We start from the raw sequence: 24,631 nt of genomic DNA on the forward strand, positions 1-24,631 counted from the left end.
TTCCCACTCTTCCTCCTCGCTGGAAGAGGGGGAAGGAGTGGTGGCGGTCGGGGACCCGTCCGAATCAAAAGTGGTACTTGTAATCCGGGACCCCGTCGGGCCAGTAGAAGTGGAGGCTCCGTCCTGGGGGCGCGCATGGAGAGCGGAGGGTGCGCCGGAACGTCGGCCCGGCGGTCCGCTCCTGCGGCGGGGCTGGTCCTCGGCAGTCGCCTTCTGTGGTTCAGTCGGGGCTTGGCGTGGGGGGTTGGGACGGCCCGAACGAGAGGGGCACTGTGACGCAAAGTGTCCCTTACCTCCGCAGGTCAGGCAGACACCGGTCTCAAAACGCTTGCGGCGTTCAGCAGCCGAGGGACCCCCGCTGCCCCCCAGTCGGAAGTCTCGGCCCCGGTCGCTCCGGGGTCTCGGGTCTCGTCCAATGCGTTGTTTGGACAAGGTCAAAAGTTGTTTGCGATTCTCGATGTCGGCAGCGTGGCGAACCCAACCTTCCACATCCGGGGGGTTCCCTTGCATGAAGGCCCAATGTTGGAGGTCCGGGTTGAGGCCCTCCCTGAAACACTGTACCAAAGTGGCCTCACTCCAGTCCAGGATTCGGCTGGCCAGTGACTGGAACTCACTTGCATACTGCGCCACCGACTTGGTCCCTTGGCGCAGTTGCATCAGGGAGGCTTTAGCCCGCTCTCCCAGAGTCGGGTCCTCAAAGCGGTTTCGGAGTGCTACCATGAACTCGTCCAGGGTTCGCAGCACCGGCGAGCGGAGTTCATACTGCAACACCATCCAGGCGGCCGCCTCCCCTTGCAGTAAGGAAGCCACGTACTGCACCCGGGACTCCTCGGAGGTGAAGGTTCGGCCTTGTTCTCGCATAAAAATGTCCACTTGGACCATGAAAAAGGTCAACTGGTTCCCTGAACCGTCATACGTGACTTTCAGGTCCCGACGGGACGGGAGGCTAGGAGGCGCGGGAGGGGCTGCCGGTGCTCCGTCCGGGAGATTGCCGGCGGGCGGTTGCACTTTCAGCGCGTCCAGGGCCGCTGCCATCTCACCCATCACCCGCTGCATGGTTTCCATCTGTTCCTGCATAGCTTGGCGATCCTCCTGCCACTGCTTGCGTTCTTCCTCCATCAGGGCCTCCTTGCGTGCCGGGTCCCCTTCGAGTCCCGTGCTGGGGAAGGCCAACCGGCGATCCTTCGCCGCGGTTCGGGAGAGAGACCAACCCTTGGGGCAGTCCAGCCAATTGTTAAAAAGTCCTCGGGGACGTCCGTCCCGGCCTTGGTCGGGGATGGGATCCCTAGGCTTCTTTGGCTTGGCACCCTCCTCCTTGGGGTCCGGTTTCTCCGGCACCACCGGTTCATTCGGTGCGTCAGGGGTAGTAGGGGTGTTTTCCTCGTCGCCTTGCATTCTGTCCCAAAAGGTACAGCAGCAGTCCGAGAGGCAGAGACTTGCAGCTTAATGTGAGAGATCCCCTCTCTCTGAGTTTACTTCTCCAAATCAAATGTTCAGACGTTGATAAAGAAACAAAGGATTTATTGAAGACATCAGGAGATGAGACAGGCACAGGTAGAAAGCTGCAAGTGAGGGGCTATTCGGGTTTACAGAATATATTGACTCCAGGGCACTGGGGCACTGGGGTTCACACTTATTGTTATGGGAAGTTACAAGCTTGGCATAATACAAAACATCAGACGAGTCCCAGGAAGTCTGGTGAAGCTATCACACTTCCAAGGCCGCATCGGCCTGAGGGAGTACTGACAGGAAGAACAGCGGGGGGGAAGATACTAGGGGCAATCAGGCCTGGCGCCTGAGACCAGAAGGTGTGAACTGCTTTTACGAGTTCACTGATAACAAAGCAAAAGCAGGTGATGGAAAGCAGAGACACATAGACAGAGACCCTCACAGTTATCCTTTGTGGATAATTTGAAGAGTGACGGCATAAGCCTGGTGCCTTTCTCAAGCATGGTGTTAGACCAGAGAAAAATCCAAACATTAGCTGCTGCTAAATTCCCTTTTACTAAGCCCAGAATCCTCTATTGGGAAACCCCTAAGTACTTAGTCACGGTAGCAAAGTATTAGTGTGAAATCTCCATTTTCCTGCTTTATTCATTTGAATGCCAATATTAAAAAAGCTGCCAAGGATCTATGAAAAAAAGACGAAACAGCTTTAATGATTTCATCTGTTCTACTCTGTAATTATAGTGTTCCAGAACTTCAGTTGGTGTGAATTGGCAGTGGCCCACTGAAAACGCAACTAACAGTATGGAACATTTTCTTCTGGTTTCCCACAGTAAAAGTCTCTGTCAATTCATATTTCCTGTCCATAGATTTTTTTTTTTAAATGAACTCCTGTTTACATCTTACATTTTGTCAAAATCTCAAATTTAAGAACGTGGGTTTGTGTTGCATGCATGCAGGGACCAGGCAGCAGAGCTTGGCCTCTGACTCCAGTCACAGCAATGGAGATACTGTGTGGAGCAGAGCCTGATGCTGACTACTTTTCCTGGGAGTGCCGGGCAGCACAAGAGTAAGTGCCAAGCAAGCACACCAGAGTAAAGGAACCAGGTCACTCACTGACACAAGTTCCTTGCCCTCAAGGCCTTGGCTGCGGGCCACAAGTCTCTCTGAAGTTCAGGCACAGGAGGCTGGAAACTGGCACCTAGACAGGAAGGCTTCAAGCTCAGAGTTTATCAGCAAGTATGCAAGCAAAGCCTCTGACACATATATCAGAGCCAGCAGGAAACAACAAAGTTGCTCCCACAAGGAGCCTGGCAGCCAGCCTAGCTTTTACTGTCCTCTTCATCCTCCAGCTGTTCCATATCACCTGGTAGTGCTGATTCCTGTGAGAATTTACACCGTTTAGCTAGTAGCCTTGCCAACTGTCTCTTCTCCTATAACGCAAGCTGAGCCTTTAATCTTCTTTGTTCCACTGGCAAGGGAGATCCTGGAGGTGATACACTCCCCCCTGCTGCCCCTGTTCTTTTGTCTCGGAGGAACAGTCTTCCTCCCCTGACTGTGTTCTTGCTGGCTCAGAGTCCCGGCCCTGTTGTTCTGGTGAGTACTGTGAGGGTGTGTGGACTGAAACTTCTTCATGGATGGATTGGTCAACTATAAAACATGGTATGGGTATCTGTACCTGTACCTTGGTCAACCATTTACCCAGGAATTCAAGATGTAAACTTTGTAAAATATTCTGCCCAGGGTCCTCTTACATATATTCCCAAGAATTGACTTCATCCTTAAAAAATGTATCTATTGAAATTTCTTTGTTTTGAATCCTGTTATTGAAATGTATGTTCTTATACATTTGGTCCATTTTTTAATCTGTATGGTCATAAAATCTCATCATAATGATCACAGTTTTTACCATCCTGGGTCTCAGAAGTGATCTCAGAACCTGCAAAATGTAGAGTTAAGTGGCAAAAGAGCCTGTGTATTAGCCAAATTGCTCAGTTATGGACGGTTATATGGGGAATAGCAAATTAATAACTGGCAAAAGGCGTAACTAAGCGAGATATAACCTATGTATACCAGAGTCCGTCCTGTGACCCCCAAAATGAGGCGGAGGCAATGGATTTAGTTAAAAGGATTTTACTTAATTTTATATATATACGCACACAAGCAATACACACTTTCATAACATACATACAGAGCCTAGAGAATAAAGGAATTAAAAGCAGAACATTCGCCAATGTGGCAGGGTCCCTTTGAAGAGGGGCAATATTCACTTGATCCTGAAGATGGCATCCTGGGTTCTGTGCAGCAAAGACAAGAGAAAAGGGGGTAAGGGGGTTCCCATGACTTAACCAGCAAGGTGGGAGGGGTGCGTGGTTGGGCAGCGCTTGCCCGAACCAACAGAGTAACAGCAAGTACGAAAAGGAGAGGGAGATAGCTCATGAGTGTATACTGGTGTCCCCAGATATACCCTTTCTGGGGTGGGGGCAAATTAGATTACCCCCTCGTGGTTCCCTGCATGAACAAAGACCTTAATGGTCGGCTGTGAGGTGGGGCAGGGGGCAATTTAGACAGGCTAAACCTAAACCATTGACTAAGCACATTCCGGGAGCCTCGGGAGATGTTGGTAGTTGGGATTATTTGGTGTAAGACAAAGGTTTGTGCAACTGCGCCAGGATGATTCATTCATTTGACGCCGGAGGTGGAATCCCGTGCCGTGGTTATCTCGATGGCTTCCGAGGGCCATTAGTTATGTAGATGGAGGGTGGGGCAGGCTGCCTGCATGTCCGGTCTCTCCTTGCGAGATGGCAGCTGCTGGAGACTCAGCCTGGGCACAGAGAAAATGGATTCCCTCTGGTTCTCCCTAAGAGGCTTCTCTGCCCATGGTTCCTCCTTGTCCGTTCAGTCGACAGTATGGGGGCCTCTGTCCATAACGTCTGGGCTTGGCACCCACCTGGGATAGTGGTGACACGTGTCTGTTTGGTTACCAGGTAACACAGTCCGGGAGATGGCAACCATTTGGCTACATGTGTATTTTTTTGAGAGCCATTGTTCAAAGGATTAAAGTGGAGCTCATTGAATGGTCACTGGACAGTCCAGGACAAGCCACATTGTTCCTCAGCCAGCTGTGATGTGAAAATAGGATGTTTCTGTCTGTGCTGCCCTGAGTTTCTCAGAGTGACCTTACATCCAAATGTGATAGATATGTGTATGCTTCTGCCCATAGATGTACAGGTTATGGTGTGCGTTGACACCTGACATCTATAAAAACCAGCAAAATGGTGAAAACGGGTTGCTGCTACAATAGATTCATTTGTTGATACTATTAAACTATCTTGGCACACAGTGTTCTGCAAATAAGCAAATAACACCCTTTCATATCTTGGGGGGGGGGGAATTAACAGTTCTCAAGATATCCAGATTTGGAGGAGGTGTGCTCTGCTGTTTCATTAATTCATACAGTGCCATACATTTGTATTTAATCCAGGACATTTTTACCTTTTTTTAAAAAAATGATCTGTGGTTTGCTGAAGAACTTCTTGGCTTGTAAAAATGTATATTTTACCTGTGCATTGATAAGGATAGCTCTCCTTTAATAAGGAATTAAGATTTGGTTAATGGATGGTGTACTCCTTCACACCCAGTCCCTCCCACTAGATATGCAATTTAGTCAGCATCAGAATCTCATTAGAGCAATACCACTTCTGATTTTCAAAAAATGCAAACCGCAAAGTCTAGGTGCCAGGAAAGGACTTTTTGTTAACTCCAGCATGCATGTAGTCCTTGATTGTTGATACCCCTGTGATTATTATTATTTTTATCTCACTGGCATTTAATAGTGTTGTTTGCTTTAAGTTGCTGCTGCTGTTTTAGCTGTTTTTATTTGATTATTTGTTTCTTTGTTCATGGCTGGTTGTTTAATTGTGGAATCGTTGCAATAAATAAATAATGCAACTTAGATTTTTAATGGCTTTTGACTGTCAGTAGAAGATACATACCACTTATCAGTCCCAAAGATGGGAACAGCAGAACAGCCTTGTAGTACCAATATGTTCTCATAGGGAAATACTTTCAGTGGTAAGTGGAGAAGAACATTTCAGCCTTACATCTCATGTATGGGATACTGCCTTGACTGCCAAGGTGTAAATTGCAGTTGCTTTGCAGCCACAGCTAAAGGCAAGCCATAATATCAAGCTACCACTCTGTATAATCAGCACTGGAGGCCAATAATGGACATAAAGAACAAGAATCTAGAGAGATATATTATTGTGATGGCTTCTTTGCCTTCTTCCAGGTGTTCCAGATTGCCTATGTCATTGTAAAATCAGCTAATGCACCAAGACCTGGAAACTGGATTTTGGAACGTTCGTTGGATGGTATCAACTATCAACCCTGGCAGTACCATGCTATCACAGACACAGAATGTCTGACTCGCTACAACATTACTCCTCGTACTGGAAATCCATCATATACAAAAGATGATGACGTTATATGCACCTCATATTACTCCAAGATCCATCCACTGGAGAATGGTGAGGTAAGATGAGAAATCGGCTGCTGGTGGCAGCAGTCCAACGGCCAACTGAATACATGCACATTCTTATCAGCTAATGGGACTGTCTATACATGCAAAGGTCAATTTTAGTATCTTGTCGGAGTCTATCTTCCTGAATTCCTCAAAAAGACATTTTTATGTCCAGAAGCATATGGTTGCTTGTACAACAAGGAGGCCGAATAGACAATAGCTAAAATAATACACATTGGGAGAAGCATGAATCAAATTTAAGAAAATGTCCTTCATGCTAAAAGAGGCATGGCTACTCTGGAACCATCTATAAAGAGGAATCTAGTGGCAAATGGTGCAATTCTTTCCTGCTCTTGCAAACCTGATTTACTTTTTGTTTGATTAGTAAATATTTTTGTTTGCATTATAAAATTAATAGGGCTTTTCAGTTTACAAAAAAAAAAATAAGGGTGTGGGAGCATGATATAGCTTTATGAAATGATGTATGGGATAGAGAAAGTGGATAGAAACAAGTGGAGATAAACTTTTTCTCCCTCTTCCGTAATACTGGAACTCAGTCGCACCCAATAAAGTTGATGGGAAATAGATGCAGGGAAACCAAAAGAAAGTACTTTTTCAAATAGTGCCTAATTAACTTGTAAAACATACTGCCCTGGTTGTGGTTGTAGCCACCAGCAGAGATGGGTTTAAAAGGGGATTGTATAGATTTGTGGAGGATAGATCCATTAATGATTATTAGATATGAGAGCTGTATGGAACATTTGTGTTTGGAGTCTGCACAAAATATGATTTATGTTCCCCTCTGAGATGCCAGCATGGTTTAGTAGTTAACAGCGGCAAATTCTAATCTGGAGAACTGGGTTCGATTCCCCACTCCTCCACATGGACTTGGGTCAGTCACAGTTCTCTCAGATCCCAAATCTGGATTGGAAAATGTCAGGAGATTTTTGGGGTAGAGTCTGAGGAAGGCAGGGTTTGGGGAGGGGAGGGACTTCAATGTCATAGAGTCCAATGGCCAAAGGGGACATTTTCTCCAAGTGAACTGATCTCTGTTGGCTGGAGATCAACTGTAATAGCAGGAGATCTCTAGCCAGTACCTGGAGGTTGGCAACCCTAATCAGAGCTCTCTTAGCCCACATGGAGGCAACAATGGCAAACCACCTCTGAACATTTCTTGCCTTGAAAACCCTGTGGGGTTGCCATAAGTCACTTGTGACTAGATGGCATTTTACACCACCACTGGGATGCCACACTGGCAAAAGCTTGGGCCTTATAGGCCAGGTCTTCATACATAGGCTCCGGTAGTCCTACCTTAGTGGATGAATTCCCAGGGCTTGCCATTCCTGTGCTTGTATGCCTTTCCTTTGAAGGGATGTATATAAAACTGTCTCAGCCCATAGGCATGAGCAAGGACTGTCTGCATCTCTGTTAAGATCATAATCCAAAAATTTAGAATAAAAGAAAATGTCAACTGTGTGTGAGCTTTCCTTTCAACTCTAATTAGGACTGCATGGTGTTTTCATGAGATTAATGAATCTTTATACTGTTTTTTTTCTTCTTGGTTTAAAAGAGTTCCACCTTGTTGAATGCTGCACAAAACTGGCTTCATTGCTTTTGATTCCTGTGATTCATTAACCTGAAAACTAAAAATTAATGGTTACCATAGCGATTTTGGCTTAATTTCATTTGCACTGAAACCCCTGTTATTTGCATTTAATTTTTTTCTTTATAAAATCTCTTGGTTTCTTATTTTTACAGATTAGACATAGTGCCAACATTTTATGAATCTTGTTATGCAGAAAGCGTTGTGGCAATATTAATTCAACAATAGTACCTTAACTCTAGTACCTACATTTTCCTATAGAGGATTTGGGGCTTGTGAGATCTGCAATTTTTAATGATCCTATGGTTTTAAGTGTAGTGACTGTTGTTTAATATGATTTGTGTTTATTATCTTTTTAAATCTAACCAGTAAAATCACAAAAAAAAACAACTCAGAAAAAAAAACCAACTCAGAAATACACAACTCAGTGAATGAGATTCATACCCTATTGGTTTACTCAATGTATTTCCTCACATATATATGAGTGACTTCTGTTGTGAAATATCACAACAGCAGCTAGAAAGGAGTTGAGGTGAGAGTGTATGCTTGAGAAAAAGAAACTTGAAATGACAAGGTTTTAAATTTCTGGAAACTGTCCATTAGGATAAATCAAGCTGTGGGAATTTAAGGGGTGACTGATCATGTAAAATGAGATGCTTGTTTAAATGTGCAAATAAGCATTCTCTTACACATTAAAACTGATATATATAAAATCACCATCTCTTTGCTTATTAGAAGTGCTTTGATTGTAGGCTGCAAAGATATGTAGCATGTAAATAATGTGTAGTCACAGGAGAAAGTGTGTATATTTGCTAATTTCAGTCATGTAATTAACAATTACTAAATATGAATGTTTTGAACTCTATCAAATTCATAGCATTTAACATTTCACAGAAGAAAATAGGACACACTGGTAACATACTTATTGTTGTACCAAGAATGCTTAAGGCATCCCCACCCACCACCACTGTACATTGCTGAAGACAATTTATTGTATTCCTTTACATCTGAAAAAACGTTTCCTGCACAGATTTAAAAAAGAAAGAAAGATGCATTTGTTTTTTGGATTAAAGATATACTTCAGAAAATATAAATGCCTATTAACTGCTCAAAATATCCTTCAGCAGCTTCAGTATGAAATAGCAGGTTGTTCTATTTGGTACAGTAGTGTTCATGCACATTTATACGTACTACTGTCAAGATGCATTCTTACCCTCTCCTTTGAGATTTAACTCCTAGAGTCCATGAGCATGAACATCAACAAGAGATTCGTATTCCTAATCAGAAGGTTGTATACCAACACAAGTTGTCGAGTCAAGTGCACACCGCTAGGCAAACTATCCCCAAAAATCAATATCAATAAAGGAGTGAAGCAGGGCTGTATCCTGGCCCCAACTCTTTTCAACCTCTTCCTGAATGATCTGGCTACTGCGTTAAAAGAGGTTGACCGTCATTGTCCCAAACTCAGCTCCATACATACTCTCCTGTTACTTTACGCTGATGATGCTGTGCTATTGTCATGTTCAAGGGTTGGCTTAAAGAGATTACTAAACCGGTGCCATGAGTATTGTACTGCAAATGGTCTGGTGTGGAACTATGCAAAATCTAAGGTCCTGGTATTCTCAAAGTCCTGGAAACCACTTAAATGGATAATTGGTGGCAACTCACTTGAGCAGGTCAAATATTTTAAATATTTAGGCATTTATTTCCATCATAATGCATCCTGGAAAACCCATTATCAATTTGCAACTAAATCAGCAGAACATAGTTCATTAGCAATTATTTGGGGGGTTTTCAATTGAGGAAACCAATACCGTATATACCCGTGTATAAGCCGACCCGCGTATAAGCCGAGGTGCTTAATTTCTCCCCCAAAATGGGGAAAAATTAGGCACCCGCGTATAAGCCGAGGGTCGGCTTATAACCCCTCCCCCCCCGCAGGCTTACCGGCAGCAAGCGGCGCGGGCCTGGCGGCGGCACGACCAGGCGAGGGCTGGGGCAGCCTCCCTGCAGCCGCCCCAGGCAGCTCTCGGCCGCGAGAAGCGGCGGCGCGGCCGGGTGAGGGCCGGGGCAGCCTCCCTGCAGCCGCCCCAGACCGCCCCAGGCCGCCCTTGGCCGCGAGAAGCGGCGGCGCAGCTGGGCAAGGGCCGGGGCAGCCTCCCTGCAGCTGCAGGAGGCCGCCCCAGGCCGCTCTTGGCAGCAGGAAGCGGCGTGGGCCCGGCGGCGGCGGCAGTAAGTTCCCTCCTCCCTCCTCCCCCCTCCCCCCTCCCCTCCCCTACCGTATTGACCCGCGTATAAGCCAAGTTCGGCTTTTTCAGCCCTTTTTTGGGGCTGAAAAACTCGGCTTATACGCGAGTATATACGGTATATTCCTGCTGCCTTTAAGGTCTTTAACGCCAAAGTCAACGCACAATTGCTGTATGGTATTCCTGTCTGGATTAGCACACTAGGTTATCCACTGGAATGCACCCAAGCCAAATTCCTCAGAAAAATAATGGGTATGCCCTACTGTGTCCCATATGCCATATTTTGCTTGGAAACTGGCCAAATGCTACTTGAAACAAGAGCATGGCTCATGACTGTAAAATTCTGGTTACGCCTCCATTTTAAGGCAGGTTCCTCTTCCCTTATCTATTATATGCTCATGGAGTCACATGCTTCTAAGTGGCTTCAAGATATTGAGAGCAAAATTAAATCTATTGGCTTTAACCTCGACTCCCTGCTTATGCTTACTGTGGGAGAAGCTGTTCAAAGGATAAAATGCAGACTCTTAGATATAGGACTTCAAGACCTAAACAGTGCTGCTAATAAAACATGCTCCCCATTAAATTTAGGGGTACCTTTTCATGTTTATCAGCCCTCCTCATACTTATCTCACCTGTGTGATCCTTCTCAATGTAAAGCCATTTCTCTGGTAAGATTTAATGTTTTGCCATCTGCGCTACTTGAAGGCAGATTTCGGAAAATTCCTCTGTCTGACAGGCTTTGCCCTTGTGGCAACAATTGTACTGAAACAGTTGCTCATGTCTTATTTTATTGTAGTTTCTACACAGAATCTTGTAACAAACTTTTAAGCCCCCTGTTGGTTAATAGAAAGTCTCAGATTCTTTTAACGTTTCCTATTTATTTAATAATTGTTTGCCCCATATATTGGAGACGGTGGCACAGTTTTTAAAGTTTGTTTTAAAAGCCCGCCAAATGGTGAATTAAATGGCAGTATCAACAAACAGCGCTATTTGATGTAACTGTCTTTTAACTATGCCATAAAGAGCATTTTTTAATATCTCCATTCCTTTTGTACCCTTTTTGTATTATGTTTTTATGCCAATAAAGGGATGATGATGATGATACTACTACAGAGACATGTGACTAGTGGCTTTCCTAAACGACAATAATTAGCATGTACTTTTCTTAAAGGAAAAGTACTGTTTTCCTTGCACATTACTAATACAAAACATAACTGCAAACTACAGTGAGGGGAAAAAGTATTTGATCCCCTGCTAAATTTGCCCGTTTGCCCTCTGATGAAGAAATGACGTCCATAATTTTAATGGTAGGTTTATTGTAGCTGTGAGAGACAGAATAACAACAGGAAAACCCCCAGAAACCCAGAAGACAAAAGTCAGAGATTGATGTGCATTATAATGAGTGAAATAAGTATTTGATCCCCTATCAAGCAGCCAGATTAGGGTTAAGGTTAGGGTTAGGGTTCTGCTGTCGACAGAAGCAATCAATCCATCAGATTCCAAACTAGCCACCATGACTAAGACCAAAGAGCTGTCCAAGGATGTCAGGGACAAGATTGTAGACCTGCACAAGGCTGGACTGGGCTACAAGACTATTGCCAAGCAGCTTGGGGAGAAGGTGACAACCCTAACTGTCAACCTCCCTCGGTCTGGGGCTCCAGCAAGATCTCATCTCGTGGAGTTGCAATGATCATGAGAACAGTGATGAAGCAGCCCAGAACTACACGGGGGGGACTTGTCAATGATCTCAGGGCAGCTGGGACCATAGACACCGTGAAAACAGTTGGTAACACACTACGCTGTGAAGGACTGAGATCTTGCAAAGCCCACAAGGTCCCCTTGCTCAAGACAGCACATGTACAGGCCCGTCTGCAGTTTGCCAGTGCACATCTGAATGACCCAGAGGAGAACTGGGTGAAAGTGTTGTGGTCAGATGAGACCAAAATCGAGCTCTTTGGCATCAACTCAACTCGCCGTGTTTGGAGGAGGAGGAATGCTGCCTACGACCCCAAGAACACCATCCCCACCGTCAAACACGAAGGGGAACATATTATGCTTTGGGGGTTTTTTTCTGCTAAGGGGACAGGACACCTTCACCGCATCGAAGGGACAATGGACAGGACCATGTATCGTCAAATCTTGGGTGAGCACCTCCTTCCCTCAGCCAGGGCATTGAAAATGGGTCGAGGATGGGTATTCCAGCATGACAATGACCCAAAACACACGGCCAAGGCAACAAAGGAGTGGCTCAAGAAGAAGCACATTAAGGTCCTGGAGTGGCCTAGCCAGCCTCCAGACCTTAATCCCATCGAAAATCTGTGGAGGGAGCTGAAGGTTCGAGTAGCTACACATCAGCCTCGAAATCTTACTGACTTGGAGAGGATCTGCAAAGAGGAGTGGGACAAAATACCTCCTGAAAATACCTCCTGAGATCTGTGCAAACCTGGTGGCCACCTACAAGAAACGTCTGACTTCTGTAATTGCCAACAAGGGTTTTGCCACCAAGTACTAAGTCATCTTTTGTAAAGGGATCAAATACTTATTTCACTCATTATGATGCACATCAATCTCTGACTTTTGTCTTCTGGGTTTCTGGGGGTTTTCCTGTTGTTATTCTGTCTCTCACAGCTACAATAAACCTACCATTAAAATTATGGATTGGTCATTTCTTCGGCAGAGGGCAAACGGGCAAATTCAGCAGGGGATCAAATACTTTTTTCCCTCACTGTACACCTACTAGAAATCCACTAACTCTACATGGGGGCAGCACACAGCCTCTTATACAGGATGTTGGTGTGCCAGGAACCTCCTCCTAGGGAAGCAAGCAGAGCATGGTCCTCCCAGAGGGGCCCCTCCCATTGCTCCCAGAGTTTGTCTCCCCTCGTACCTGACATTGCTGAGAACAGTTAAGTCACATCACTTTGAAATGAAAGGCTAGATCTCAAGTTTTTCATCTTATCCTGAGAACAGCAGAAGAGTTTGTAGTGTTTGATGTAGAACTCTCCCTGTGTTATTTTTAAACACTTGGCTGACACATCAGGAAACAGGCTATCACTTTACATTTATGACATGACCAAATGCTGATGTTTAAAATATCAGGTTGATTGATCCAGAGGAGACCATGTCTCTTGACAGCAGGAGCCTATAAGTCTCTTAGAAGACTTAATTTAGTGGGAGGAACCTTTTGTCAGCCCTGAGCTCACACATTGTCTTAAATCTATTAGGGAAGTTAACATGATACAGATGACTGCTAACCGAAAAGGACCTCTTATACTCTTACTTGGCACTCCGACATACAGAACAAAAAGCCATTCTAGGCAGATTTAACAGAGCTAAAGAAACATTTCTGTCACTAGGAACTAAACAGGATCAGTCTTCCCTTATTGTGAGCAGCTTAACCAGTGCTAAGTTACCCAAGCCTGGCAACTTACTCAGGAAAAACATTATCTTATTCAAACTCACTACTGAATGATACTAAACCAGTTTTTCCAGTACTACCAGTTTCATGACCAAATTTCAAATTTATCTGACAGCTAACATCTAATGAATGACAAGCAATGAGGTTCTTAGAAACAGAAGAACTAGGACATGATAATAGCTATTCAAGTTCCAACAGTCCCCTTCTGTCCTCAGGTTCGACTGAATTATGTTTGTGTCCCAAGAACAAAAAGATGGATAAAAGAGATTAGATGCATCAATGACTTACAAGGAGACCCAATAGTAAGCTACTAAGCTGTCCTGGAATATAGTGGGCTGGAGTGGTAAGCAACCCCACCCAGATTTAAATCAGTATTTAAGTTTTTTTTTAAATAGAATTCTTCTTCAGGAAACTTGGGTCAGGAATCAGTTAGAATTTCTGTAGACATTCAGGCAGTTAAAACAAAATGCATGCCCACAGAGGGTCTTGCCTGCCTTATTTCTCAGGCATTGAAAACTCTGAAGCACGATATTTATTTCAGTTACTCCTTTTGCAATTGCTGTATTAATTCAGTCCACTGAAGTACATCTAATTCTGATTAATGTGTGTTTGCTTCCTTAATCTGCTAGGAAGAAAACTTTAGGACAGTGGTTGCACAATTGGGTGGAAACTTGGAATTACAGTTTCCTGGTATCCCTATTATTTTGGCTGGAGTCTTAAATGCCTCGCTCATTTCCTCTGACAAGACTTTGATTAATTCTAAATGGTGGCCATTAGATTTGAATTTCCCTCCCACTGTGTTAGGAAACCGATCAGCAAAGGATCAGACAATCAACTTAGCTGGCTCTTGCAGACAGATTTGAGTTAACCATTATCAACTGTAATACCAGGAATTTCCCTGGGTTGGAAAACTGGAGATTTTGGGGGTGGAGCCAGGGGAAGGAAGGGCTAGGAGAGAGGAGGGACCTCAGCAAAGTACAATGTCAAAGAGCCCACCTTCCAAAGCAGCCATTTTCTCCAGGGGAACTCTGTAATCTGGAGATCATTTGTAATTCCAGGAGATCTCCAGGTGCCACCTGGAGGTTGGCAGTCCTACTAGGAAATTGTAACCTTTGCAGTACAAGTCCTCAAATCAAGCTGGTTATAGATAAGTGTTTGCTTTTCTTTGCATATTCTAAATGTTGTCTGGACATTGTAGATAGTTTCTTTGCTTAATAAGATAAACAGAAAAGTGGCCATTGTACATTCAATAGGAATAATTTAAAAGCTTTCCTTTTTTGACGTCAAGTGTATTATTAATGAATGTACTGGAGAATATAGCTGAAAAAAGTAAAATGATGTGTTACTTCTTTCTGATGGGTAATGTGGAAGTTGAGAGGCAGTGTGGTGTAGTGGTTAATGTGTCAGACTAGGATCTGGGAATCCCAGGTTTGAATCCCCACTCCGCCATGGAAACTTGCTGGGTGACCTTGGGCCAGTCAAACACTCTCAGCCTCAACCCTGGCTAGTATTTGGATGGGAAACCTCCAAGGAATACCAGGAGCATGACTCAGAGGCAGGCAATGCAAACCACCTCTGAAAGTCTCTTGATTTGAAAACCCTATGGTGTCGCCAGAAGTCAGCTGTGACTTGACAGCAAAAAAAAAAGTGGTAGTTTTTCAGCTGCTTCCTGCAAAGTCTTAACCCTTCTTGATGTAGACTGCAGATAATTGTAAGGTCTAGAAGATAATTTCTTGTCCCTATAAATTTGATGTAACAAATGCATCAGTCTTTGTTTAATTTGGCCAGGCAAATGGAAATTTAAAAAGACACATTTAGAAGTCTTATGAATTTTAACAATCCATAAACAGCCAAAAGACTTTTAAAAATGCAAAAAAGTGTGTTTGTGTGTGTGTGTGTGGGGGGGTTGTGACAGCAAATGTAGCCATAGTTAAAACTGTACAGAGCTCTTGGAAGATAGACCCTTGACATTATTGCTGACATTGCTTTCATTTTTCATGTGCTCATCTACGAGCACCTGGCTCCATTTTTAAGTTCAATTTTTGCAATGTAGGTCTTGACTCCCTTTGAAAAACACCTCTCTTTTCTGTCTAACTCATTCTTAATCTGTGCTAGTGTCAGGCCAACAATGTCAGGAGTGTTGAACTCTGGTACTCCTTTGTGTCTGACTGCTTGAATAGGAATTCAAGACAAATTGATTGGTTGATGGATAAAGGCATGGGGATAAGGAGAAAGAGACTTACAAATGGACTGTAAATCCAATTTCCCCCACAGCCTGATTTAATTCTTTTACACTGGGGGTTTCAGACTGTCAACAACACAGGGTCAGGGGGGTCAACATGTCTACAGGTCCTTAGACTAAAACATATTCAGCACAGCATGATGTGAAAAATTGCAGTGACATCTTGCTGCCTAATAAATTTGATGAGTGTCGCAAATACAGTTCCCTAAAATAAAGCCAGCCCTTACCTGGATAGCCCAGGCTATCCTGATCTCATCAGATCTTAGAAGCTAAGCAGGGTCGACCTTGGCAAGTATTTGGATGGGAGTCCTCCAAGGAATACCAGGGTCGTGATGCAAAGTAAGGCCAGGGCAAATCACCTCTGAACATCTCTTGCTTTGAAAATCTCACCAGGGGTCACCATAAGTCAGATGAGACTTCATGGCAAAAAAGAACGCACGCGCGCACACACACACACACACACAAAGTCGATATATTTTGTATGAGACTTTCTGAAGATGAAATAAGACAATTTTAAATAAATAAAGTAAATGTTGTCCCTGGGACCATTTAAGATTGGGAAAATGGTGTGTGTGGGGGGGAATGAAGCCCCTTCTCCATGTGTGTCAGGGTCCCAGTGTGAATCAGGTATCATGTGTGTGGGAAATGAGGGGAACGCACAACACATGTCTTACTGAAAGACAGAATGAGGAACCCAGACAAAACTGTGGAGTCTGTAATGTGTGAATTACTATGCATGTCAGAATCTTGGTTGGTACCTCAGTCTGGGTAGTTTGTTGCTTGTATAAAAACTGAGTTGTTTGGATCCACTTAATTACTAGCTTGACTGCTGACCCACCTATTCATCAGCCGGTCTACTGTCTGTGGACTGGTGTACTAGTTTGATTGCTTGCCTATTCAAGGATCATTGTGCCTACTGACCACTAACCCCAATGATTAGGGCACATATGACCACATGTGCAATTTTAAATGTTTTCTCCTCCACAGTTAGAACTCAAACTTCTAATGTAATAGCTTTTGCTAAGGGTTTGTTAAAGCTAGCTCAAATGTTAAAAAATTTCTACATGGAAGTGAAAAAATATGTAGATCAGTCCATGTAATACTATTTATGCATTTCTATTCATATATATGTTGAAAACATGCAGTTGAACTATGAAAGCATATCTATGCATGACACATACATGACCTTCGAAGACAAAAATATTCTGATGTCTACAGCCCTGTAACTTTGATATGTTTTAGCAAATTATATTACTATTATTAAAAATCTACCCATTACATGAAAAATGTCTGAAGACACTTGAACTTCCTTTTAGTTCCTTCCTGTATTTTTAGCTATTTAGCAATTTTAAGGCATTTAGAACCGAAGCAAGTTAATTAGATCAGAGTATTCTAAGTATTAATGTTTGCAAAAATGACTTATAGTTTTATTAGAAAAAGAAGTAGTATTCTTAATTACCTTTAATGAATTAAAAACACATTTCTAACTTTATATAGTGGTCTGCATCCATGTAGGCTACGTTAAACTTAGTTCAGTCACAGAAAGTTGCAGACTGTATGTAAGGTTGCCTCTGAAATGACCATACTAGGGGTGCTTTCACACATGCGGAATACTGCATTTTCCATCCACTTTCAATGCATTTTAACACTTGTTTGCAAGTGGATTTTGCCATTTCACACAGTAAAATCCAGCTGCAAAGTGCATTGGAAGTGGATTAAAAGTGCACTATTCGGCATGTGTTAAAGTGGGGAATTTCCTCATTTAAAAACAAATCTAGTTCTTAGTTAGATGCTGTACAGAGAGGCTTGTTAGCTGACTTGAATACTGGCCACCTCCTGTCTGATGGCAGTTGGAAGCCATAGAGATTCCAGGATACTATTTAGCAAAATTTAATGCAGTCACAGTGGCTGCTAAAAGGGCAGAGTTTTTACGATGAAAAGTAGTGGCAATACCTAATACTTACAGAGACAAGTTCAGTTGTATAACATTTGTCACATTACAGTAATTAGCTGAAGAAATTAGTTTCAGTTAGTGACAGGTACAGTTGTTTCCATGGCTATGGTCATAAAATAATCCAATATTACAAATTAAATTAATTGTGTTGTGACAGAGCGTATCTTTTCACCTCAGCCATGCAACAGTGGGTTTATTCATGGTTTATTGTCAAACTTGAATTACAGTGTGAAGGGGTTGAAATATCCTTGTTCTTCCTGTGGAGAACATTCTGTTTCTTGATCTTTCTTTTGGATTGTAAAAATATTTTCAAGGCACTGACAACTTCACTTTAAAAACGGTCTCATCTGTGTTTTTGAGATTCTTGTCCAGTTCATGTTCCAGTTGGAGTCAAACAGAATTGATTTTTTAGGTACAGCTTGTGCTCCAACACTGCCCCATTACACAGATGTTTCATGCACAAAAACAAACTACAAAGAAATTGTTCCCTTTCCTTCCAGCCTCTTTGGCCTATGATCAGCTTTTCTGTTGAATCATAAACGGGAAAATAATTGATATATTTGTGTAATAACAAGAAACCCGACCTGAATAAACAGGTCGGGCATTACGGACTTACCCGGGAGGCTCTGGGGAGAAGAGGGGGCGCCGCTCATCCCACAAGACCCCACCAGCCCCACGGTCTTCCTGGCTAGTGGGGGGCATGAGGGAATGACGTCAGGTGGCCGCCTGACCCCGTGGGTCTCCCCGCGCCGTTAAAAAGCGACGCGTGGTCGGCCGCCGTCCTCTTTCGATGCGGGGCAGCGGTGAGAGCGGCGAGTTTGAGCCCTGACTCCTCTCTCACCCGACCATCAGCTGTTTTGCGGGGCTCTTCTACCAGTGGAGTTCTTCCCACAGCGGCCCCAGTCTCCCTTCCTTCCCTCAGTCTCTTCAGGGGAGAGAGGAGGGTTTGTTTTTGTTTTTTCTCCAAGCAGCATGGCGGCGCCTTTTGCTGCGTGGCCTGGGCTGCGCAGTGGGAACAGAGGAAGTGGGAACAGAGGAAGGAGAAAGCGGGAGTGCGCCTGTGTGGTTTTCTTTTTAGCAACAGCGGCACGGGGAGGACGTGGACGGGAGCGCCTGCACTGATATAGCTGCAAGTAGTGTGAGGGAGCCTGAGCCTTTCCCCTCCTCCCTCCCCCTTTGTTGTTTATCAGCACCTAGACTCTCTTGCCGTGGCAAACCCCCCCCCCACTTTTAATGATCCCTAAAGGGTCTTTTAAAGGCACAGTGGCTTCATTATCTGGTTCCTTTCTGTCACTTGTACTTTATTAAATAATAATAATAATTTTAAAAAGGGGCAGGGGGAAGAAAGGGAAATTGAGGAGCTCTCGCAAATGGATGTTGGCTTCTTTCCTCTTTTGAGGTGGGAGGGAGCTTACCTGGGCAGGTTGAAAAACCGGCTCCCCCCCCTTTTTCCACCTCGCCTCTTGTGTCCTGTAGAGAGCAGTTACATGCAGCGGCGTTACCCCTTTTGCCTCTGGCAATTTAAACAAACTAAAAGATAAATAATACAGGGACTGCATTGCTGAGCTCTTTCAGAGGGCTCATGGCTTCTATCCTCTCTTGCAGGGTTTTTTTTTTTTTTACTTAAACCTCTTCCCCCCCTCCTTCCCCCCATATTTGGTGTTGGAGTACTGTGGGTTGGAATTTAGGCAATGCCAGTAGCTTTCCCTGGGACTGAACATTGCTGCAACGGGTGGTTTCCCTTGCCCTGGCTTGGATTTATATCAGGAGGGGCTGTGGCTCTGTGAGGGATCATTTGCTTGGCATGCGGAAGGTACTTGGTTCAATCCTCAGTCTTTCCCAGTAAGGATTAGGCAGGGATTGATATGCTAGCCCCCCCATCCCCCCCTTTTAAATTAATTTTAGTTTGGCTGTTGCATTAATTTGCCCTCAGGTCGTATTGTGCACCAAGTATTGCTGGGGCAATTCATCAGCTAATGGTATGCAATTGATTTGGAGTTACAATTAATTCCTCGGGGCGCAGCCTGACTGCAGGACTGGCTGGTTTATACCTATGGATTCTGAGATGCTGCGGAGGTGTGAGCCTCTTTTCTTTCTGGCATCCTGGTGGCTTTGATCTGGTGAGGCCTGGTCGGAGCTTTTACTACTGGAAATGGCTCCGCATACATTCAGCTTAATTTTGCTGAGGGATGTCTCAGCATAACATTTGAGCTTTAATGGGTATGTGTACAGTGCCGTCAAGTCGCAGCCAACTTATGGCGACCCCTTTCGGGGTTTTCATGGCAAGAGACTAACAGATGGTTTGCCGGTGTCTTCCTCTGCACTGGTATTCCCCTGGTATTCCTTGGTGGTCTCCCATCCAAATACTAATAGCCCAACTTTTTAGAGCGGTTATTGTCTCTGCTGCTCTTGCCCACTGAGGAGAACATATTAGGGACAGCTTGTGTAAGTTTTCGATTGCTTTATCTCTTAAATCCATTATTGTTCAAAGTAATGTTGTGCTAAGCATTGAATTATGACCTTAGGAAATACTGAGAGCTGACAAAGGGGGGACCTGGTTTAACCAGACCATGCTGGTGATGCACTCAAGCAGAAAGAATAAGCAATAATACAAGGAGTCAACTCAAGTATGCTCTCTGTAAATTCCTGAAGTTAGTTGTAATGTAATGCGTAGCCGACAAGTCAATTAAAACCCCACTACAAAATATTCCCTCTTAGGTCAGGGCACGGCAGTGGGCCAAGTTAAAGCTCTCCAGAAAGCAAAGTTGGGTTAAGGTGCACAGTGTTGTTGTGAAATGCAGACTCAACCACACAGATAAACTGCTGGTGACTAACAGTAAGTGGGGAGGGGGGGGCTCTGCTGCAACAACAGAGCTAATGCTTACAGTATTAATGAATTCGCAGGGAAAAAAGACTACAGGAAAAGTTGAACTCATCTCCCTACCATGTATTTACACGCAATCCCTTAAGAATGAGTTTGTAGCGTGGTAGAACTAGGTTTTAGGGCTGTTGAATTAAAAAAAATTCGGTATAGTTCGGATTCGGCTGAATTCGGCCCATTTAGATTTGGGATATGCCGAAGTCCGAACTCCTCCGCTTCGGGTCCGTGCAATTCGGCAGGAATGCAAAGTTCGGGGAAAAAAATTGGCCGAATAAAGCCATTAAAAACACAACCGTGCCTTTCCGCGGCTCTGGGGGGGCATTTTTGGGGGTAGAGGTCCCAAACTTTGAGCGGAGCTTCAAAGGACGCTTCTTGAAAGACCCCCCAAGTTTTGTAAAGATTGGGTCAGGGGGGGCTGAGATATGGGCCCCGAAAGGGGTCCCCCCACCCTTAATGTGCATCTCTGAGCAGAGCTTGCCGCCCACGCACAAAGCTCCCAGCCCCGACAAACAGCTGAGAGGTTTGCAAAGCATTGCAACACAACTGCAAGCAACACGACTGCAAAAGCAACACAACCTTGTAAGCAACACCTTTGCAACTGTGCAAAACAACACCTGACACCTGGGAGTTTGCAAACCATGGAAAGAGACAGAGGCAGCTAGCTATGCATGATGAGCAGGGGTGGAATTTCCCCTTTTGCATGGGACTCCAAATGCATTCTTTAAGTCACCATTTGAAAACAAGTTTTGAGCAAGCATCCAAATAGACCTAACCGCTCTTATGAATGAGGGAAAACCTGAAGACACAACTGAAACCCCCCCTCAAACCAGGGAGAGAGAGACTCGAGGGGGAACACACACCCCAGGCAGAACCGGCAAAAGCCCCCTTTGGCTTCCCCCCCACCCACAGAAACTGCTCCCTCCCCACACACACACACACAGGAGAAAAATTATAGATTAAAGCCCCCAAAGGGGTCTTACTGTGGCTGTCTTCTGTTCCATCAGGAGGGGCTGGGGAGGGTAATCCAAGACGATTCCATTTAAGCACGGGACGTTTTGCTCTGGAGATGTATACTGATCCATTCATCCCAATAGGGGAAAGGGGAAAGCCCATATCTCGGGACCCCCTGACCCAATGTTTACAAAACTTGGGTGGTCTCTTAAGAAGGCTTGTCTGAAGCTCTGCTCAAAGTTTGGGATCTGCACCCCCAAAAATGCGCCCCCTGCAGTCACGGAAAGAGAAAAGGGGGGAGCCGATATTTCTGCCCCCACTGAACCCATCTTTACAAAACTTGGGTGGTATCTTAAGAAGGATTGTCTGAAGTTATGCTGAAAGTTTGGGGGCTGTATCCCCAAAAAAGTTCCCCCTGCAGCCACGGAAATTGAAAAGGGGGGAGGGAAAAGGGGTGGAGCCCATATCTTGGGACCCCCTGACCCAATGTTTACAAAACTTGGGTGGTCTCTTAAGAAGGCTTGTCTGAATCTCTGCTGAAAGTTTTGTGTCTGTACCCCAAAAAATACGCTCCCTGCAGCCACAGAAAGGACCCCCCCCCACACACACACGAAGATTTCCCTCCCTCTCTCTCTCTCTCCCCGGCCGGGCTGCACATCAGCTGATTCCTCCAGTACTCAATCCTGACTGATTGGCCAGAAGAAGACCCAGCTTGGCCACCGATTGGCCGGGGGAGGAGAATGCTGCTTACTGACGGTTATGCTGCTTACTGACGGCTGAATTTGCCGGATTTATTCATGAACTCCCGAACTCGCTGAATTCGGCCCCCCCGGTTGCCTGCCATTTTTTAGTTCGGTTCGTCCCGAACTAAAAACCACTGAATCAGGGGAAATTCGGCTGTTTTTCAGTTCGGGCCGAACCGAATCAACAGCCCTACTAGGTTTGATTCCCACTCCTCCACACGCACAGCAGAGGCTGGTCTGGGAACTGGGTTTGTTTTCCCCATTCCTGCATTCGGGGCCGGCAGGGCAGACTTCTCTAGTGACCCTCACAGCCCCACCTGACTACAGGGTGCCTGTTGTGGTGAGGGGAAGGTGATTGTAAGCCGGTTTTATTCTCCCTTAGGTGGAAACACTCCAGACCAGAGCGCAAAGTTCTCAAAGAAATCTGGGCATGGTCATGGGAGGTTTTAATTACTTGGATATTGGTAGGAAGTCCAACTCTGATATGATTGCGAGGTCCATGGTTGGACTAGATTACTCTAGTGGTCCCTTCCAACTCTATGATTCTATTCCATGGGGAGGAAATTGGCATATAAAAACCAACTTTTCTTCTCTTCAGTCTTTAACTCTGGTGCTCTCATTCATCACAGTAGATTTATGTGGTGATTAATTCGCTATTGATGCTGGTCTATTTGATTATGCTATGACCGATCAGCTGACCTGGGAATTGATGAACAAAAAATGGGGGCAGAGCTAATTTTTCTGTAGCCTGATTTGGCCTGTGTTGCTCTTTTACTGGGATACTTTAGCTTAGTCTGCAGAGGCAGCTACTTCAGGCATACCTGCTCCCACTGCACTTGAGTCTGGGGAGTGCGTCCCCATGCTGTGAACCCTTAAGGACGTCCTTAGCTGAGCATCACACAGCAGCTGTGTTTAGGGGCTTGCCCAAACTGTGGCATGCCTAGCCGCCAGGGTAGATACATTACAGACCTTGCAGGCCCCCATCTACCACCAGGGAGTCAGGTAACGCCCCCTCGTACCTCAGGGTAACATTGGGTAGTGGCGGCCTATGTGCCTGGTTTACCGGCATGGGCAGCGAAGGGGGGGACATGTGGGGCTATGGCGATGAGGCAGCGTGGTTCTTAGTTGAGCCTCCACCTTGGGACAGAGGCAGTGGCCTATATGGCTGCCGATCCACCTTGCATTCACCTTGCCCAGAGGGGGCTAGGTAGATTTTCTACCCTAATTGAAACCGATTCTTGCCCAAGTAAGAACAAGGGTAAGACTGTACCTTAGTTGGTTGTCAGGCTACACTGTCTTTATGGGGATGGTTTAGGCCACATGCCCGTAAAGGGCATTGCACCTCACTAATCACATGAGCAATGGCTGGGGGCAAGAGAGCTGAACGTGACTCAGTGACTATGGGCTACGATGAAGCATTTAGTACAAAGGTTGCACATAAGGGTGCACTTGGTGAGACCTTTTAATGAGATAAGCTATGGCTTTTGTGGGTTGGCTCATGGTACAAGGGCAATGCGTATACTGGCGGGCCTGGCAGGGGTGACATGGGGGGCAGAACAGGTGAGAGAATTTTTGCTGGAATATACCTGCAAAGTGTCACCACACTTGTGGCAGGTAAGGGCTTGACTGTAATAATTGTTGCGGCCTCTACCCTAGGCCATCCTGTTCCTGTGCCCATACCTATTGGTGCCCCCCCAGTTGCTTTGGGGTTGTCCCACTGCAACTGATATCACCAGTTTCACTCCAAAATTCTGTTGTAGCTGCGGCTGGTTTTTTCCCTATTCCTCACCCCTGTGCGTCTTGGACCGACCCCCCCTTGTTTTAGACTCAACGGATTGTGGTTTGTTCATAAGGCCATGCCTGTGGGCATCTACGTTTTACAGGCTGCCTTGAAGGCCTTTAACATGGTCTATGAAGGGGTATGTAAAACATGGGTCATGCACTTCAGTTCCAGTCAATATTGCTTGACTTATTCACAGCCTATCTTCTATAGTTTGGCATACCTCAGGCATCTATGAAAATGGTGGACACATTACGGCTTTCAGGTCCTGAGTTTCCAAATGTTGGCACCACCACTTATGGGTCAGCTTTGATGGTAGATGACATAGCAACGTAACTTATTGGGTTCTCTTCCCCCTGCATTGCCTAACTTTGGGTATCCCTCAGGATCCTGGAGCTGTATCGCCCTGAAGGGGTGCACCTGTCCGACTGGGGTCAGGACATGTGGCTGCATGATATTTGGGGCTTGCTACTTTGTTGGTCACGGCAGTTGGAGTGTTGGCAGGAGCAGGGTGGCAACCCTGCTTTTTGGTGGTTTTTGCATGGGGTCTGATCCTCTGTGCAAGCACAGGGGCATTCTTGACCCATGGGGTGATGTCACATCCCGACATTTTCTAGGCAGACTTTGTTTACGGGGTGGTTTGCCAGTGCCTTCCCCAGTCATCTTCCCTTTACCCCCAGCAAGCTGGGTACTCATTTTACCGACCTCGGAAGGATGAAAGGCTGAGTCAACCTTGAGCCGGCTACCTAAAACTGACTTCCGTCAGGTTCGAACTCAGGTCATGAGCAGAGCTTTGGACTGCAATACTGCAGCTTACCACTCTGTGCCATGGGGCTCTTTACCAA

General features: G+C 45.2%; 1 protein-coding gene across 1 annotated transcript in view; it reads left to right on the top strand.

Annotated features, from left to right (window-relative positions):
• Positions 1-24,631, top strand: part of LAMA2 (laminin subunit alpha 2) — a 599,384-nt gene that overhangs the window by 152,040 nt on the left and 422,713 nt on the right. Inside the window, exon 5 of the mRNA XM_056856226.1 lies at positions 5,738-5,980. Within this exon, the coding sequence (XP_056712204.1) occupies positions 5,738-5,980 (243 nt within the window). The remainder of the gene's footprint in view (positions 1-5,737; positions 5,981-24,631) is intronic.

The sequence above is a fragment of the Euleptes europaea genome, chromosome 10, assembly GCF_029931775.1.
Source record: "Euleptes europaea isolate rEulEur1 chromosome 10, rEulEur1.hap1, whole genome shotgun sequence".
In the NCBI taxonomy this organism is placed as follows: Eukaryota; Metazoa; Chordata; class Lepidosauria; order Squamata; family Sphaerodactylidae; genus Euleptes; species Euleptes europaea.